This window comes from Prionailurus viverrinus, chromosome B1 (genome assembly GCF_022837055.1).
Source record: "Prionailurus viverrinus isolate Anna chromosome B1, UM_Priviv_1.0, whole genome shotgun sequence".
Lineage (NCBI taxonomy): Eukaryota > Metazoa > Chordata > Mammalia > Carnivora > Felidae > Prionailurus > Prionailurus viverrinus.
In genome coordinates, this window is record NC_062564.1 from 149,420,246 (window position 1) to 149,440,214 (window position 19,969).

General features: G+C 34.5%; 1 protein-coding gene across 1 annotated transcript in view; it reads right to left on the minus strand.

Annotated features, from left to right (window-relative positions):
- Nucleotides 1–10,828: 10,828 nt before the first annotated feature.
- LOC125164868 (odontogenic ameloblast-associated protein-like) overlaps nt 10,829–19,969 on the minus strand; it is a 34,199-nt gene continuing 25,058 nt past the window's right edge. Inside the window, exons 12-13 of the mRNA XM_047857607.1 lie at nt 12,495–12,564; nt 10,829–10,999 (exon numbers count right to left, since the gene is read on the minus strand). Coding sequence (XP_047713563.1) covers nt 10,829–10,999; nt 12,495–12,564 — 241 coding nt within the window. The remainder of the gene's footprint in view (nt 11,000–12,494; nt 12,565–19,969) is intronic.

Genomic DNA, 19,969 nt, shown 5'->3' on the forward strand with positions numbered 1-19,969 from the left:
TTCCTCCTACATTTCGCTGAATAGGAAGATGACAAAAAGGAAAGATTTGATGACAGCCAGGTCATCTTTGCGTCAATCTTTGTGAAATGCAAAAGGGGAAATAGAGTTGTCATTCATAAAGCTTGAAAAAAGACTATTCACATTTTTTAAAGAATGAATTTGTATGTTTTGTAAACAGAGGAGTTCTAAAAAACATTAATTGCATTCTTAATTAACTAATCCTACCTCTTTGAATTTAAAGCTGTTGTAAAAATGAAAAATAGCTACCCATAACACTGTCGTATTTTAAAGATTTTTAAATTTAAGAACCTGGATATCAAGTGATACTACATATATTATTAAGTCTACTTGGTCTTCTTCAAAACTATTGATTTTTAAAAATTAGAAAGATGATCATTTATTGCACACCCAAGAGCAAATTTTTAAAAGTTAAATCTAAATGTGAAATATTTTAATCAATATAAAATAGTCATTTGCATTTGAGCTACAAAATAGAGTTTTCACTAAGCTCATGTACATTCAATACACATTTGTTCATTGATTAAGCTCTTATGAATGAAATTTTAGTTTAGATTTTTAGTTTTCAGGAATATAGGTGACTCTGTATAAACAAAATTAAATTATTGAATTGAGGATAATTGTTCTGTCTCAGAGATAGCTCATTCTGACATAAAAGTAAGTTTTAAAAAATCACCAATATGGGGGCCATTTTGGTAAAATACAGCTAACCAAATAATTTGCCTAGCCAATTCAGAAAAGGATATTTTATTTTGTTTATGCTTCTCTGGGGAAAAATGTGAATTGTGACTTCACTTTAGCTGTGAGGTCCTGGCAAGACTGAAGTATTTACAGGAATCAGTGTAAGACTGCCAGAATATGAGAAATAATGTGAGCATTGTAGTATTCCTATATTCTTGTCTTTTTCTTAGAACTATTTCATGCCTTAGAAAATTAGGAACAATGTTCTGAATCATAGAATGAATGCTTATTGAATTTGAACAGAGTGAATTGAGATTTTCCATTTCTCAAAATAGTTGGCTTTTGCTGTTTGAAGAAAAATGGCAGAGATTCAAAACTGCTAAAACAAGCTGCTAGAATAATAAGACCAATCATTCTATACGGTCTGTTTAGTCTCACCTTTTTTCTTTGGTTGTGAGGGTCAAGTGATAGTTGGAAGATTATGGACTGGTCAATGGGGATTGACCAATTATGAAGGTATTCCTTTCTACATGGTAATTTCTCAGTCCTTGATTTAGAGCCACAAAATGATACTTATTTTCAGTTGAACCTTTATTTACTTAATTCACAATTACAAGAATTTATTTATTTATTTATTTATTTATTTATTTAATTTATTATTACTATTATTATTATTCACTAAAGGCTCAGAACACTTTTAATAACATTGTTTTAGTGGGAAAATATATTTCAGTAATTATATTTCCCCTGAGAATGCTAGGAATCTTTATCCATACCAAGAGAAAACCATTTCTACAGTGGGGTCACCCATCTACCTCAAACACTAATCTGACTTTTTTGAAAAACTGGATATTATTTGTTGAGTACTTAAATTAGCCCAGGTACTGTTCCAGGCCTTAGGGATAAATTAGTAACCAAAGCAGGCAAACATCCTTGCCATTGTGGAGCTCATAGTCTAACATTGACTTGAATACTAGTGACACTGAATATTCCCCATATATATATTGACCTAAGGAATCTAAGAGAACCAGAGTTTCGAATGACTGGTATAGATGAACTAGGTGAACTCTACATTGGAGCTATTCAGATACCTTGATGTTTTTCAAAGAAAAACAAAAAGGAAGGTCAGAACTCCCATGATATGAAATCTCTCAGGAAATTGGGATAGTGATGAACAAGATCTTAAAACATAGAGAGTTTGCTATCTGGAATTGGTTCTCTAGCCTCAATCTAGTCATAAATTCATTTTAGGGGTCATAGTCTACTCCTGAAACATCCCCAGAGTATGGGAAGAAGACCAACAGGGCTTCTTAGTCAAGCTACAGCTTCTTTCTGTTTAGGTCCTGATAATCAGCGTCTGTATAACCATCAACACAGGGAAGCTCAGTAAGAGGCTATTGTGGATTCATAAGTTCAGATTTCAAGCATTATGAAATAATCATTTTGTGATCAGTGATATGATTATTGACACAAATGCATGCTTTTATCCATAACAACTTCTTGTTCTGTTAGCATTTCTCACATCTGATATGTACTTTATCTCTATTTTCTTTTCTTTTGGTGGTACTCACATGCATGTGGGTTTTTTTTTCTGTCTCATTTTATTTCTCAGCTACTTGATTACTACCAGGCTGATCTCAATACTGTATCATGTGCTTCAAGTACAACGTTTGTGACAGTAGTGGCAATGTAAATAATTAACATAATTTTCTACACGATTAATTCTTAAGATATCATAAAATTAACATTTTAATGCAGAAGCTTGTATGCTTTTGAAACCTTTGCAATGCATGAAAATTCTTGGAAAGTAGCATTAAATGCTCCTAAATTTTTTAAACATTAACAAAACAGAATATCATGATTTTTCTCTCCTGTAGAAAATTTATTTAAATAAACTGTGCACAATATATAGTTCTTATTCAAAACAAGGCACTATAGGGCACTTGGGTGGCTCAGTCAGTTGAGCATCTGACTTCGGCTCAGGTCATGAGCTCATGGTTCGTAGGTTCAAGCCCCATGTCAGGCTCTGCACTGACCATGTGGAGCCTGCTTGGATTCTCTCTCTCTGTCTCTCTCTCCCCCTACTCTCTCTGCCCCTTTGCCACTTGCATTCTCTCAAAATAAATAAATAAACTTATAAAATTAAGAAAAAACAAAAAAAACCCCAAAAAACCAAGGCACTATGTTTGGAGAGTATAGTAGGCAGTCACGGTCTCTGCTTGCAGAGAACATATGAAGACATAACGCTTTCTGTTGGATGTAGATAAGGAGACTCTTTTGAGGCCTGAGAATACATTTGATGTCATCTAGAGCCCATCTAGTTGTTATGACTTTAGTATTAGTGCACATATAAATTTATGCTTTAGCAACTTTTAGAATCCCAAAGTTTCTGGGTCCACTATAATAACACATTAAGAAATATAAGGAGTAATCAAGAAAGCTTTCAATTTTTGTAAAGGATCCAATATGTATCAATTTTGTAAAGGATCCAATATGATCCTAGCACTTTCTGTAACTCTGTTCTTTATTTACTCCAATAGATCTTTTATTCCTCTCATACCATTCAAAATATCCAGGTCAACTATGACATTCGGGTGGTCAAATCCAGTGCTACTGTTTAGATCCTTCTCTTCATCAATCTCAGCAGCCTTTGGCATGCTGATTCGGCTTTCTGACTTGTAATGATTTATTCTTTTGGTTTTTCCTCTCAAACCATTGGCTGCTCTTCATTTCTCTTTTGGTTCCTCTTATTTTTCTCAAACTCTCAATTTGGGAAAACGTTCATGGATTCTTCCTGGGTTTACCACCCTTTTACCTTTTTTCCCTCTCTATCTTTTGTATCATTATAGTTGACCTACTCCATTCCTATAGCTTTAAATATGATACACATACTCTTAACTTCACTGAACTACATATTCATGTATCTAGCAGTTGTGTTAGTATTCCCGTTTGTATGTGAAGGGGACAACCCACATTTATGAATAAAGCAGAATATTTGATTTTTAGACACATCTCTTTTCTCAACTCTCCTAGTGTTTCCCCTCTTTAATAAATGAAACCATGATGCTCTCTGTGGATGAAGACAAAAATCTGTGAGTCATTTTTTTTCCCATCCTCAACATTCCATTAGAATTATAAGCCCTATCTTTGACGATATACCCGGAATCTGCCGGCACTTTCTAGTCTTAGCATTTATTGCTCCAGTCAATCCCAGCTACTGACATCACACACTTGACCATCTCAGTACTTTCTGGTCTCCCTACTTTTACTCTTGTCACCTTGTAAACATTCCTCACAGTTATAAAAATGTTATTTTTTGAACATATACCTGATATGATTATTCTCCTGCTTAAAATCTTGCAATGACCTCCTCTAGCACTTAAAATAAATTCCAAGCATTTTCTCAGAGCCTATTAATTTCTATAATTTATTATCTCTCTATCCCTCATATCTTATATTCCACCACTTTTTCTCTCACTCTGTGCCAGCCTCAATAAACTTTCTGTTTCTAGAAGGTGCCATACTCTTTCCCAAATCACTTTTTACTTGTGTTCATAGTCTCTGAAATATTCTTACCCCAATTCTCCTCAAATAGTGTCTTCTTTATATCAGAGATATTTCTTGCCACATTTTCTAAATAGCCCTTTCCTTTCCATCATCATTCTATTATTTTTATCTTATTTTTTCCATAACATATTACATTATGAAATGATTTTCAAAATTTATATATGTCCATTCACTATTCTCTGTCTTCTTTCACTAGAATCTAAGTTCCCCACTGCATAGAATTATGTCAAACACATTTTAGACATTCAAATGTTTGTTGCACAAATTATCTGGATACTTGTTTAAGTTGCAAATTATTATGTCACTGCACACTTCTGAGCCATAAGTTAAAGGGGAGTAGTGTCCCTGGAAATCTGCACAGGAAATATGCACCTAGGGGTGGCTGGGTGGCTTCATTGGTTAAGCATCCAACTCTTGACTTCCGCTTGGGTCAAAATCTCATGGTTCATGAGTTTGAGCCCTCCATCAGGCTTTGTCTGTACTTGGGATTCTGTCTCCCTCTCTCTCTGCCCCTCCCCCGCTTGCTCTTTCTCTCTCAAAAAATAAATAAAAGTAAACTTAGAAAGTTAAAAAAAAGAAATAAGCACCTAAATAGTTTTTTATACACTTGAAAGTTTGGGATTCACTACTTTCTTCTGGATGAAATCAGAACCTGTTCATGAAGAACTCCAGAAGTGGACAGGCATATTCTCTGTTTTCCCTGGAATTCGGATTTCCTTCATTGAAGAGCTAATGGATAAGAAATAGGTTTTCTGGGATTTTCCTGTAAGAGAATTAAAACCAACTTCCCTTTGATTGTCGGTGGAGCTGGGCTCTCACTGGGCTCTCACTTGGAGTGATTGCTGCTAGATATCCTGGTTGTATCTCCTTCCCCTACTGAAGTCTTGGATAGTTGAGAGAAGTAATATGCATCTTAAGCTGTTGGAGGGAGGAGTCCTTCAGCTGATGGTGCCTCACTTTCACCTTATTTTATTGCAGCTAATTTCTTTCATCTGCCTTGGTTTGACCAAACTTCAGCCATAAGTTTATCCACAGGAATAACTCTGCAAGGTATTATTGAATTCACATAGAATTCTGGAGAAATACTGCCTCCTGGATGTCTTAGTCATTTACATAAGGAGATGACTCATCAGGTGATATTTGTTCTCTATATCTATATGAAAGTTAACAGAAATGTTATGTACTGAACAAGAACATAGTAAGATATTTACCACCTTCTCTTTTGTTTCTCAGATCAGAGGTTATCCCTAAAGTTAAGAGAACTTTATATATTCACTTTTTATCCATTAGAAACAGGTTATAAATTATTTTAGTCCCATCTTTTGTTCTTTTTTACTTTGCCCAATGAAGCTAAATGTCATTAAAAATACTCATTTGGGTACAGAGTTTATCCATTCAGTAGACATCTGTTTAAACATTTAATTTGTACTTACTTGTCAATTACTGTTTTTTATCCATTAAGGTTCAGCTCCAAGTCACCTGTGGGACCTTTCCTAATTTGTGTAAGTAAGTCTAGTTTCCCTTCTACTTTAAAGGTTTATTTATTTAGTTTGAGATAGAGAAAGTGTGCATGAGCAGGGAAGGGCCAGAGAGAGAGGGAGAGTGAGATTCTCAAGCAGGTGCTGTCAGTGTAGAGCCCAATGTGGGGCTTGAACACATGAGCCGTGAGATCATGACCTGAGCTGAAACCAAGAGTTGGACACTTAACCGACTGAGCCACCCAGGCACCCCTTCCTTTCCGCTTTAAAAACAAACAATCCCTCTCCTCCCCAAAAGCCTCTGTGAATACTTTATTGGAACACTTACTACATTTATTGAAATTGTATACAAGTTACTCTATTCTCACTAGACTATAAGCTACTTAAAGAAGAAAAAAAATTCTTTTGTCCAAATTTCTAGCATTTAGCACAATTTTTGACACAAAATGAATATTGAGTTTTTAGTGAATGAATGAAATATGAAAGATTATATGGGGAAATGTGAGTCTTCTTCTCAAGGAGAATAATGGAGATAAATTCAGCTTTTTGTTTACTTTTCCATAAAAGCCTCTTTCAATAGTTGGTATATAAACTCCATGTGAATGTGGTAAGTAGTGTCTTTACAGCTGATTATGTTTTAAAATAATAGTGTTTTCAGGGGCACATTAATTTTATCAACTATTTTAGATGAAATGGTAAACATGCTATAATAAGGTCAGTTTAGTTTGGGAAGCATAGTTAAGCAAAAGATGTGTTAAACTGGCATTTTCAAGAATGTTATATATGTTTGCTCTAAATTTTCAAGAGATATTTTGAGTTTGAGGGTGAATATTTAATTTGAGTCCATCTGGTAAGATTCATGCTTCAAGATACACACTTTGGGAGACAATGTTCTTGTGAATCCTATTCCCATAAACCAACATTAGATTACAAAATAAAATGGAGGTTTGATTGACACTCTCTTTGAGAAATTATCTCCCTAGTCACCACAGTCAAAAGTGTCAGGACCAGGAATGATGTTGCCCAAATCCCCTGGGGGACTAGCTGATTAATTTTTATAGAATGCATTTGCTTCACAAATACAGTAGTTAAAAGTAAATGATAGTTTCTTTGTTTTTTCCCCCCAGGGAGTTACAGTGATATAATTTGAAGTGAATAAAATAAAACTTCCAATCTGAGAGTTAAGAACATATATCAAAGCCTAAACAAAGAAAACAGAGGAAAGACAGTAAACTAGAAAGTTGGCCTTCCCAAACTTCAGAGCAGCCAAGCTTTGCCTTTGGCCCCTCCTCAGGGCTTTGATTTCCTACCTTCTTCATTTTCCCCTATCTTGGTTTCCTTTGACTGTCTTTCCTCAGTCATGCAATCACCTCCAATCTGTCAGCTGTAAGATTGTGAAACAATTGCTATAAAATTAATTTACCAAGTTATATTGAGGACAGTCTAGTCTTCTTGCTCTCCCTCCCATAGTTTTAAATGGGATTACTGACTTTAATACCAAAGAATGATCACTGACTTTAATACCAAAGGATGAATATTTAATGTTTGAGGAACCTCTGATCCTTGAAAATGACCAAGGGAGACAGCAGTTTCCTGTTCAAGTCATGCTGAGAAGCTCATTAGGCTGACCTTGATTTGTAGCCAGCTAGTGGGTCATGGCAGGATTTCCCTCATTGATGTTGAGGGGTTAGCCATGAACACTTTTAACTTGGAGTGGAGAAATGTAATCTTTGTCCAAAAAGAATTTTTCTTATTTCCTGATAATTGACCTATGGGGACAAAGGTTGCCATTGTGACACAATGAAAGGCTCATTGTGCAAGTAGAATCTTGTTGGATGCTGTTTGTCATTTACTGCAGGAGAGTTTATTTTCATCACCACCTGCTACCTTTTCCTCTTTCAGGGATTTGTTTCTAGAATGCTCATCATGAGATTTATGGAAGCTGATGATCAGGACATGTTGTTCTATAATAAAGTTTGCAAACTCTTTGCTATGTGCATTTCATTTCTATGAAAGAGAATATATACTTGGTTAACTAAAAGCCTCTGAACTTGGTTTTTCCATAACTGACACAAATGTTAAATCCTTTGAGATATATCATCTATCTATCTATCATCTATCTATCTATCTATCTATCTATCTATCTATTCTATTGTATCCAACTTGTATTGTCTTGTGACAAAAAATTTTATTTAAGACTTCACATTTTATGGCAGTTTCTATGGCAAAGTATGGATAGACACAAATTTACCCATTTTTTTGGGCTAATGCTATAGTTGATTAAGAGAAAACTGTTACCATTGATATATTGATTTTAAGAAGTTTTTTTTCAAAAATAGGAATACTCTGCTAACTTATGTATTGATATAGGTCAGAGATATGAAAAAGCTGTTTTGTTTAACATTAAGAATTTGGAAGTTTTCTTAATACTTTTTATTTCTCAAATATTCACTGAGTACTCTGCTAGGTGCTGGGGAATACTTATATTATTGTGTTACTGCAGGAACTTACAGTCTTCTCAAGAAAGATACAGAAATGTAAATGAATGACTTTTTAGAAATTAAAGTATAATAAGATTTTTTTTTTAAAAAGTGGAAGTAAACTGTAGTGGAGAAAGGTCAGAGTGGTGAGTTATTCTGTTTGGAGAGATAGGAGAAAGCTTTTCATGACGGTCATGATACTGGATTTAGATCTTGAGAGATAAAGTGGGTTTAAACAGTGAACCTGAGGAATGGACATTGCATGAAACTAGAGCACCTAAGCGGAGGCACAGGGTGTGAGAGTGAAAGCCAGTTGTGGGGAATGGCAATAGTGTGGCAGAACACCTGGGGCTGGGAGAGAGATGGGCTCATGGCATGGTAATTCAAAAGGAAGCTCAAAAAAAAAAAAAAAAAAAAAAAGGGAAGCTCAAGGCTTCCTACTTGAAGGCTTGAAGCTTGAAAGAAGCTTCAAGGCTTTGTAGAAAGCCTTGAATGCCATGTAGGGGGAAATGGATTTCTACTGCAGCTACTATGAAGCCTTCCAAGGCATTTCCAAGGCATTTTAGAGGTCGGAGATATAAGTCAGTGTATGTTTTGAAAGATAACTCTGGTGGCAGTGTGACATCTAGATTAGCAGAGAAGGAAATGGGTGGTAGTTGCATTTATCAGCAGGGGTTTGATTTTTCCTCCTGAAATAAACTGAAAACAGACAGACTTTGGTACTGCCATTGTAGAGTCCTAGACTCAGGATTTATTTTAGTATATATGCTGCTGGCAAAAACATAGGAGTTGAATAAGCTTGGTTTGTATTTCTTTTCTGCCATGGGCTAGGTCTATGTGTAGTTCCATAGGACTTTCATGGTCTTTAGTTTCCCCACATATGAATTGTGATTACTGAACAGAGATTAGGTGATAATTTGCTGATCTAATGATTCAGAAAAACACTTTGTAACCTGCAAGCATGGTATCAATCTAGCTTTAGGATCTTACTCATCAGTTTTTTGAAGTTAGATAAAGTACTTGAGTTTTTTGATATCCCTTACCAACATATCAAGTTTATATCCTACAGTATATAAATTACAGACTCAGTTGAGAAATTGAGGCACAATTACTCAAATATTTTTTGAATTAAATTAAATCAATTTCTGGCTCTTGTTAATACAATTGGTGCAACTATACAGCAGAAGATGGTGGAGAGACTTTTACTCAAGGTACTTCCAGGACTGGTTAATGTTGGTCACCTCACTCCCCATACTTTTTATAGAATGGTTAGTCATCAAGAAATCTATATTAAAATCTGTTAAAAATTATTTTGCATTCCTACCAGCAAAGCACATTTAGAAAATAGGAAACCAAGATCTTCTATTTACTAAAGAGGGACACAAAAGATATCTGTGAGAGAATATTGATGCTACTTTAGTTATATTTATTTTTATTTTATTAGCAGGAATATTGACCCTTCAGGGAAGTGGCTCACATTCAACTTTGTAGAGACCTGAAATAAATGATAAGTGCTCAGTTATTAATCCAGATGGGTAATTTGCTTGTGAACTTATAATTTTTTTACTTTTTAATTACAAAGATTGCTTTATTTATTTAAAAAAATTTTTTTAACGTTTATTTATTTTTGAGACAGAGAGAGACAGAGCATGAACAGGGGAGGGGCAGAGAGAGAGGGAGACACAGACTCGGAAACAGGCTCCAGGCTCTGAGCCATTAGCCCAGAGCCCGACGCGGGGCTGGAACCCACGGATCGGACCTCGAGATGGTGACCTGAGCTGAAGTCGGGCGCTTAACTGACTGAGCCACCCAGGCAACCCACAAAGGTTGTTTTAAAAGTAAATCTAGTCCAACGACTGGGAAACTTTATGTTCAAGAAGGCTTGAGTAGATGCAGGAAAGAAGGCAGAGGCCTTTAATGGTAGGTAATAGCTGAAAGTTTTTGTTTCCTAAAACAGTCCTCTTGGTCCTAGTGTAATCTTTAGTCTGCATTCCTTCAGTTAAGCCAGTAACTTTGGTTTTGATATGATGAGATGATAGGGGCCCCTTTTGTACATGGGATATTCAACCTTAAGGATTTTATTATGATATGACCATCAGAAGCTAGTTTGAAGTTTTAATATTAATTAGAAAAATACATGATTTTCTAAGGAATAGTCTGAAGTCTGCCTTAGACCCTACATCCACAAGTTCATCTGTTGTGATATGCACTTTAGTTGAAGTTTTGCCTCCTTTAGACCCCTGATTTAGTCCAAATATGCACAAATGTTGATAGTAGAAAATATTTAAAAAGTTAGAAATATGTTAGTAAGAAAGGAAAGGGTTTGTTTCTATTATATCATAGCAAAGGAGGTATTTAAACTGCTGTGCTACTGTGATCATGGAAAGACACAGGAACTTACTGCTGAGTGGAGACTAACGATGTCTACCAGAGAAAAAGATGGAAACAAATTATAACTTAATGGGGATAAGTGGGAACATTGCAATATATTTTTCATGGAATGGTACATTATAATTCACAAATAACTTAAAAAACACATGCTTTGTATTATGTGTACTTACCATCTATTTCATTTTAAATTGGAGTGGGACTTTTTTTTCTTATTTACTGGCCACTAGAAGGTGTAGTTGTAGGGTCAGACAGAGGTATTGGAATAGGAAAATTATATGGATACCATGGATACCCTCGATACAGGAATGGTACATAATATGGGCCCAATGGATATGGGAAAGGGGGTCCATAAAACTGTGAAGGTGATTCATTGCTCTGAGTGACCTGTTGAAAGAAAAATTAAAAAGATTTGTTTTACTTTTCATGCTGGAGAGAGATAAAATAGCCTTTTAGCATGTGGGCCTTCATTTTTAAGTAGGGAGTTTAGAAGTTCTAGGATCATTTACCTTTTCTCTGTGTACTATGAACAGGGATTTAATTAATTTACATTATTTTAGAAAATTTAAGGAAATTACTTAAAGATAACTATATCTTCATACCTTTCTGCTCATGGCCAAATTTTTCTGATAATCATTTTTAACTAGAAGGCCAAGAGGGAGGGGGATTAATGAGGGAACATCAGATTTCTCCCTTTGTCTGTATACTAGATCTTTACCCAAACTTTGTGTAGGCCCTGTATCCTCTTTATCTTTCTTTCTTTTTCTTTTTTCTGTCTCTTATCTTCTATTTATATCCCTATCAATTTCTGTATCTTTAACACTGTTTGTATCTTTGGCCTCAAAAGCAAACTTCCTTTCAGATAATAAGATTTTTATGAGTATAAGCAGATCCTTAAATAAGAAACTTCCTCTTCAACTTTTATTTTTCTTTTCTTAAAAAAATTTGATTAACTATTTAGACAAAATAATCCTTCAGTGAATTTGTCACTGGCAAGATCATCAAACTGGTCCACATCTCCTAATTCTCAAGTTTTAATTGTTATTATTATTATTATTATTATTATTATTATTTTACCTTTTGTGGAATGAACTTTGTAGAGTTAAGCAGAGTGGAGACATGAATAATTAACAGCCTCTATTAGTCTAGATAATTCTAACAAAAATGTCATAACCGAGTATATCTCAGAGTGATTCAAGTTTCATTTTGGTTCCCACTGTTACATGAGATGCTGATATAATTCCCTTCATACAAACAAGATCAAATTTTTGAAGTCTGTTCTGTTGACTGCTTTATATAAACTCTTTAAGGTTTTATCTAGAGTTTGAGAAGGTTAGATAAAGGAACTTTAACCACAGTTATGGATATGTCGCATGGACATCTTACATGTTAAAAAGAGGATATGTAACTTACACTTGGTTGTTCTCTTTCCGGGTCTTGAGTGACCTAAAACTCAAATAGTGAAATTAGTTCAACTCATGTTCATGAAACACACAAACTGAGAAATATATACATATGTGTGAAGGAAATAATTTCTCTACTACTTAATATTATTTTATACTATCCAGTTTTTAAAAATCTAGGATTTGAGCAGCCAGAAAACATTATAGTAACCCTTTTCCTGCAAAGTGTTAATATGTATTCTAAATGATTAAAATTCACCACTGTATCAATGCTATGTGGATTGAACGAACTAAGCACTGAACAATATATGATTTACATCATGTTAAAGGGGCAGATATCAGGCATGTTTATAAAGTAGGAATACCGTGTGTGGGGGGAAAATTCCCAGGATTCTCGAATTAGAACAAAGAAAATCAAATTCATAAATACTCTGAAATATTGACCATAAATATTCTGGAATATAGAAACGGATACTTACCGGGAAACCAGAAGTTACTGCCAAAATGGCTGTGATCAGAAGGAGAACTTTCATCTTATTCAGAAATATCCTAGAAATCAGGAGAAAGATAAAATGTTAGCATAAATTTAGAAAATCCAGTTGTAGTACAGATTATGTTACTAACAACTCTGACTTTAGGCAAGTCACTTAATCTTAGGGCATCAATCTATTTGTTAATGGAGCACATTGTTTTTTTTAGGTAAAATCAAAGGTACTTTGCAACTTTACAACTATGTTACCTCAGTTCTTTTACAAATCAAGTTTCACATATCATTTCAGAATAACACCTCTCCATATATGGTAATAAAGGTAGTTTCTGGAATAAAATACAGCCTTAGTTTATATAGAGAGAATGGTAGTGTGGGGGTAAGCAGTTATTTACTGATCTCAGGATGTTCAAAACATGGTAATAATGTCTATAAATTAGTTTCAGTGAAAGAATGATTCGAATTGGTTCTCAGGAAACCCCGAAAATTCTACTATTTAGAAGGACATATTTTTGGGGGCACCTGGGTGGCTCAGTCGGTTAAGCGTCTGACTTCGGCTCAGGTCATGATCTCACGGTCTGTGAGTTCGAGCCCCGTGTCAGGCTCTGTGCTGACAGCTCAGAGCCTGGAGTCTGTTTCATATTCTGTGTCTCCTTCTCTCTGACCCTCACCAGTTCATGCTCTGTCTCTCTCTGTCTCAAAAATAAATAAATGTTAAAAAAAAAAAAGAAGGACATATTTTTGACATATGGGAAAGGACATTTCCAAAGCATTTCATTTTATATTTTAATTTCAATTGTAGACTCTATCTTATCATATATGTTGTTATAATGTATTAGTTATAATTGCTAATAATTTGTATACAACTGAGCTAAATTAAGTAATTAATTTATTTATGCAATTATAGGCCAACACATTACAAAGTTTCTGAAGATTTTTTAAAGTTTTACATTCAGGAAAATGTCAATTGTCCATATCATTATTATTATTTGGGGATGGCTTTGGGTAATTAATGGAGATTCTAGGGGTATTTTATCACCTCTTGATGCTTCCTAAATTTCTATGAGATGGAAAAATAAAATGTAAAAGAAAAAATGTACTCACATTTTGAACTATGTCTTTATTTTTGATCATATTGTTCAAAATTCAAATTGGGATTTGGAAAAATACCAGAAGATGTTGTTGTAATAAGACAGGCATTTATTATTTAAAAATAAAAATTTTTTTTTTCAACGTTTATTTATTTTTGGGACAGAGAGAGACAGAGCATGAACGGGGGAGGGGCAGAGAGAGAGGGAGACACAGAATTGGAAACAGGCTCCAGGCTCTGAGCCATCAGCCCAGAGCCCGACGCGGGGCTCAAACTCCCGGACCGTGAGATCGTGACCTGGCTGAAGTCGGACGCTTAACCGACTGCGCCACCCAGGCGCCCCAAGACAGGCATTTAAAATTGCAGTGAAGTTTAGAATTCTATGGGAGGACTTGCAGAATAGGCAATTTTACACACACACACACACACACACTTCTCACAGACATAAATAAACACACACAGAGCATAACTTCTAAGCTGCAAAGCATTGTACTGGGTGCTGTTGGGTATAATGATAAAGCACGATACCCAAAATCACTAATTACTAAGTTTACAAATTCAAGCAACCATTGTATGACAGTCTCAATAATTTTAATTTTGGCATTTTACAGGATATGTCTATCTGTCTACTGTTTATTATCTATTTGTATCTATCTATCTATCTATCTATCATCTATCTATCTATCTATCTGCCATCTATCATCTATCTATCTACCTATCTATCATTATCTATCTATCTATCTATCTATCTACCTACCTACCATCTATCATCTGTCTATCTATCTACCTATCTAACATCTATCTATCTATCTATCTATCTATCATCTATCTATCTATCTATCATCTATCTACCTTAGTTTATCATATTTAAGACCTCTCTTACCTCAGACTTCTCAGCCAGTTCCTTCTCGTGGATGCTGTTGTAAGCAATTAGAAGTGACTGGCCCTGGATTATTACAGCTATTTTATAGACTCAGAAGTGAATGGTATGGAAAAGTTTGTGGCTTGAAAGCCTCTCCCTGGGATCAGTTATTGCTGAGTTGAATCATCAACTATCACAATGTGTTGAAATTGGGGAATAGCCAATGTTTGTGGTTTCATTGAAACTGAGTGACTACCAAATACATCTATTTGTGATCAAATTTTCTGTCTTGTATATATAAAACTTATAATATCATATAAGGTTGCCCCATGCTCTTATTTTTTTAAAACTTAATTTCCATAATTAAAAATATTTTCTAAGCATCTTATCAATATTGATTATAATCTACTGGAAAGCATGTTTGGTAGTGTTGTAATATAAGAAAATAAGACTATTAAAAATGTTAAAGAGATTAAAAACTTTTGCATGATTCTTTCAGCTCTGATTTTAGTGATCAGAGTTAGAGCTTCACATATCAATGGACCATATCTGGGAGGATCAAAGCATCATGGTTACCTTATGAAATACTATATTCTCTTTTTCAATTAAAGGTGCACTTAACACAATAGAAAGGATATAACAGTCAAATGTGGGACTGAACACTAGAGCCCTCAAAAACTTCAAGAATTACCTTAAATATGTATGCATATTGCATGTCTATAGTCAAGAGTTATAAAACTTGGGCTTTTTTACCATTTATTTGAGAGTCCTCAAGAATATTGCATCCTTTCAGTTCAATTTCTATGTCAGCAGAGTTTATATGATCCAAATTCTAGTAATGCATCAAAATCTGTCCTTTCTCTTTTATCCTTTATGTGAATTAGTTCTCAGGAGAACTCAGAAAAAAAGTAACATTTAAGTGCTCAAGTGCAAACCTAACTGCTTTATATGTATTGTCACGTAATCCTCAAAACAACCAACCTTCAGAACCCAGCATTATTGTTCACATGATCCCCATTACAGAGAAAGAGAAGTAGAGAATGCTAATTACTATATATTATACTGTGGCGGAGATGGTACTGAACATCAGTAATTTGGGTCCAAGCCCACCCTCTTAACTAATGCTTTATACTGTCATGTGGCAGAAGTACAGAAAAATCACTGAAAACCCAGAGAAACATTAAACTTTCTTATAACTGAACGTTCTAGCTTATCTCACTTATTTAAAGCAAACTGCCTCAATCAGAAATCTAATTTATAAAACCTAGCATGTTGCTGTACATCAACTTAATTTGGGCCAATCTGAGGTCAGAGTGGATTACCCAAGGACTAACGGGTGTATCTGTATGTATATGTGTGTGCATATGTATGTGTGTGTGTTTGTACATGTGTGTATAACATACTGTTCATTTCCTTGTCTTACAATCTGTGTTTCAGTTTCTTACATGAAATTGTTCTAACAAAAGTTTCCAGTTACCACTTTTTAAATTAATTAATTAATGTTTATTTACTTTTGAGAGAAAGAGAGAGAGACAGAGTGCAAGCAGGGGAGGGGCAGAGAGAGACACACACACAGAATCTGAAGCAGCCTCCAGGCTCTGAGCTGTCAGCACAGAGCCGGATGTGGGGCTTGCACTCATGAACCGCAAGATCATGACCTGAGCCAAAGTCAGAGGCTTAACTGATTGAGCCACCCAGGTGCCCTGCCAGTTACCACTTATTGTGAAAACCATAGATGTTTTTCTGTCCTCATGTTATATTATATCGTTTGGCATTTAAATAGTGGTGACTACTCCATCTGGAAACCCTTTGTTTCTCTCCTTTAGCTTCTTAAAGCCACTCTCTTCTGTTCTTTTTCAACTTTTCTAACAGTAACCTTAAGTCTTATTCACTGATTCTTTTCCCTCAACTTATTGTAGTTGACCTCTTATCTTAGTCCACTCTTGTTATGAATCATATAATCGACTTCCTAGTCCCTAACCTATACCTTTAGTCCAGAGTCTTGTCCTGTAGAATGGAATATCTAGCTGCATATTTCATTTAGATATATGATGGATATGATTCAAAACTAAACTTACTATTTTTTCCTTGAAAATCTGCTTCTCACTTTTATTTAATCCCTTAGCTAATGGTCATACATCACTCATTCTTCCAAGCCAGAAATCTGAAACTCACCTGTACTTTCCTTGTCCCTTCATTCTGGTAATTACATTTTCCTTTATACACTCGGGTAATCATTTTCTTGCATTCTCATTGCAATTTCCTTAGTTTAGTTTCTCATTCTCTTCTGGACCATTATAATAGCCTCTTAATCAGATTCTCTACTCTAATACTCTGTCTCTAATCCACCTTCCTCAGTAATGCTATAGTGATTCTACTAAGTTGGCTTTCAAATGTTTTTAAATTCACCCATGGTTAAAAGAATGTATTATATGTCATAACTTAGTACATAGACACACACACACAGAATTGAAACAAGATTAAAAAATAGTAGCTTTACTTATTAAGCTTTTTAAAATGCACAATACTTTTTCCATCTTTGTTGAAATATATTTGACCTATAACATTGAGTAAGCTTAAGGTATACAATATGGTGATTTGATATATGTATATATTGAGAAATGATTACTATGATAAGGTTAGTTAACACATCCATTACCTTACATAGTTACCTTTGGGAACATGTGTATGTATATGTGTGTGTAGTGAGAACATTGAAGATCTACTCTTAGCAAATTTCAAGTATACCATACTAATACAGTATTAGTAACTATAGTCACAGTGCTGTATATTAGGTCCCTGGAAGTTACTCATCTTATAAACCCACCACTCCCCAGCCCCTGGCAACCACCAATATACTCTATGTTTCTGGGAATTTGGTTTCTTTACAAATAAGCAAGATCATGAAGTATTTGTCTTGCTGATGAGCACTTTTCTTATGAGTGGTTTTGCTTACTCAATCTTTGGTTTTTATTTGTGTTGGCCAACAGGTAGTCCTGATTACTAGCCAGCCGTATAAGGCTGCGGATGTCCTGTTATTGAAATTCTAGCTATCAGGAGGCAGCAGGGATAAGGGATAAGGAAGATGTCAGCCATGGAAACTCCCACACTAAATAAGGTAGTGAAAGCTCTAGATTTGACAGATATGTGTTTAGATTTATTTATTTATTTATTTATTTATTTATTTATTTATTTTAGGGACAGAGAGAGACAGAGCATGAACGGGGAACGGGCAGAGAGAGCGGGAGACAGAATCGGAAACAGGCTCCAGCCCCCGCGTCAGGCTCTGGGCTCGAACTCACTGACCGTGAGATCGTGACCTGGCTTAAGTCGGAGGCTTAACCGACTGCGCCACCCAGGCGCCCCAAGATTTTTAGATCTTATTCCTTATTAGCTGTGGATGGAAAAGCCACACTTTTGAGTCTGAATTTTTTTATCTTTAGTGTGACTATAAAAATATCCTGGAACTGGCAAATAAGTGAAATGAAATGTAGAAAAGCACTCATCATGGTATCTGACTTCATAAACGATGGTTTCATGAGCATCGGAGCTGAAGCGTTGAGTAAGTCAGGCCTCTTCCTGCTACATATCCTCAGGGATCCTTAGGTAATTATGTTCTCCAGCTAATCTAAAGATATAGGAAAACATATTATATAGTAATTGGAACCAGATAGGGGCTTAATATGTTAGTTAAATCTGAATATAAGTAGTGGAATTTTGAAACCAAGTATTATCAGGAGGGAATAATTACTCTTTCTGGTTGGTGATCTAACTTCATCCTCCACACCAACCCAGCAACCTCTAACAAGCTGTAATTCTGGCCTCTATTACTTTCATGTGTTAAATCTTAACTCAAATGATTAGAATATAATAAACAGAAAACACCTTTACCTAAAAGAACAAAAATTATATATTTATATAATATATATAAATTTTATTTTATATATTTTATATAAAAAGTTTATATATTATATATTATAAAATATCTACATATTTTATATGTATATTTATATTTAAAACATATACATATTTTATATTTATATATTTAATATATATATTTATTTATATATATTTATATTTAAAATATATACATATTTTATATGTATATTTATATTATATTTTATATAATATATATTTTAATACATATATAAATATAGATATATATTTAAATATATATAAACATATATAAATATAGATATATATTTAAATATATATATAAATATATATAAATCCACTCTGCAAAATCTTCAGCATGTGGTTGTCCTTCAAAGAGCAAGTGCAACCAAGATGTTCTGCCCAGGAAGAGGTTGTGAGTGACCTTCAGAAGCTGGACAGGCTATCATAGGAAAGAGAGCACAAGTTTAGTTTTTGGGTACTCAGATGAAAGAAGAAAATTAATATATAAGATATTAATATGAAAACATCCAAAATGTCCATTGATGGATGAATAGATTAAGATGTGAGATACACGCACAAGAACTCACACAATGAAATTCTACTTGGCTATAAAAAAAAAGAAACCTTGTATAAAATCTTGTCATTTACAACAGCATGGATGGACCTTGACGGCGTTATGCTAACACAAGTCAGGCAGAGAAAGACAAACACCATGTGATTTCACGTCTATGTGGAATCTAAAAAGCAAATCAAGCGAACAAACAAAACAAAAGAAAGCCAAACTCACAGAAACAGAGAACAGATTGGTGGTTGCCAGAGAGAAGGAGGATTGGAGGGTGGGCGAAATGGGAGAAGGGGATCAAGAGGTACAAACTTCTAGTCATAAAATAAATAAGAAATGGAAATGTAATATACAGCACTATAATCACTAATACTGTATGGTATATTTCATAACTTAATATGGTGATTAGCAGACTTATTGTAATTATTTTACAGTGTATACAAATACTGAGTCATTGGATTTACACCTGAAACTACTATGTCAATTATACTTCAAAAAAGATATTAAAAATAATCTATAAGGAAAAACTTTTTTAAAAGTTAAAGACCGATCTCTGCAGGTATTCAAGGAGATGTTGAGTGACTCTAAGCTGTGGTGTAGTAGAAGGGGATTTTGGAATGGTTCGATGACCTCTCTACGCCTTTTCAATTATAATATTCTCAGACTGGATGGTAAATGGGGATGAGTACCTAAAGGAACAGTTTTAGCAGTTAATGCAATAAAAAAAAAGCCCAAAGGTTTATTTTCATTAAAGGATTAGAATTAGTGGTAGGGATATGCACATTTTAAGCCATACTCTGGGAAGGCTTATCAGTGGATTAACTCAATAAAACAGCAGAAATACCTTGTTCCACATCTTGTGGCTGTCAAAGTTTGTAGAAATTCAATACATACACATTCCTTAGGCATTTCTACTATTTTGGTCATTGAAAACGATGAGAAATGATCTAACCTGTTCAGTACTCAGGAGGAATTTTTTTATTTAAAAAAGTTTGTGACCTCTTCTCTTTGAGAGAATGGATAAAGATAAATCTCTGAATTATCTTCAAAGCCCCT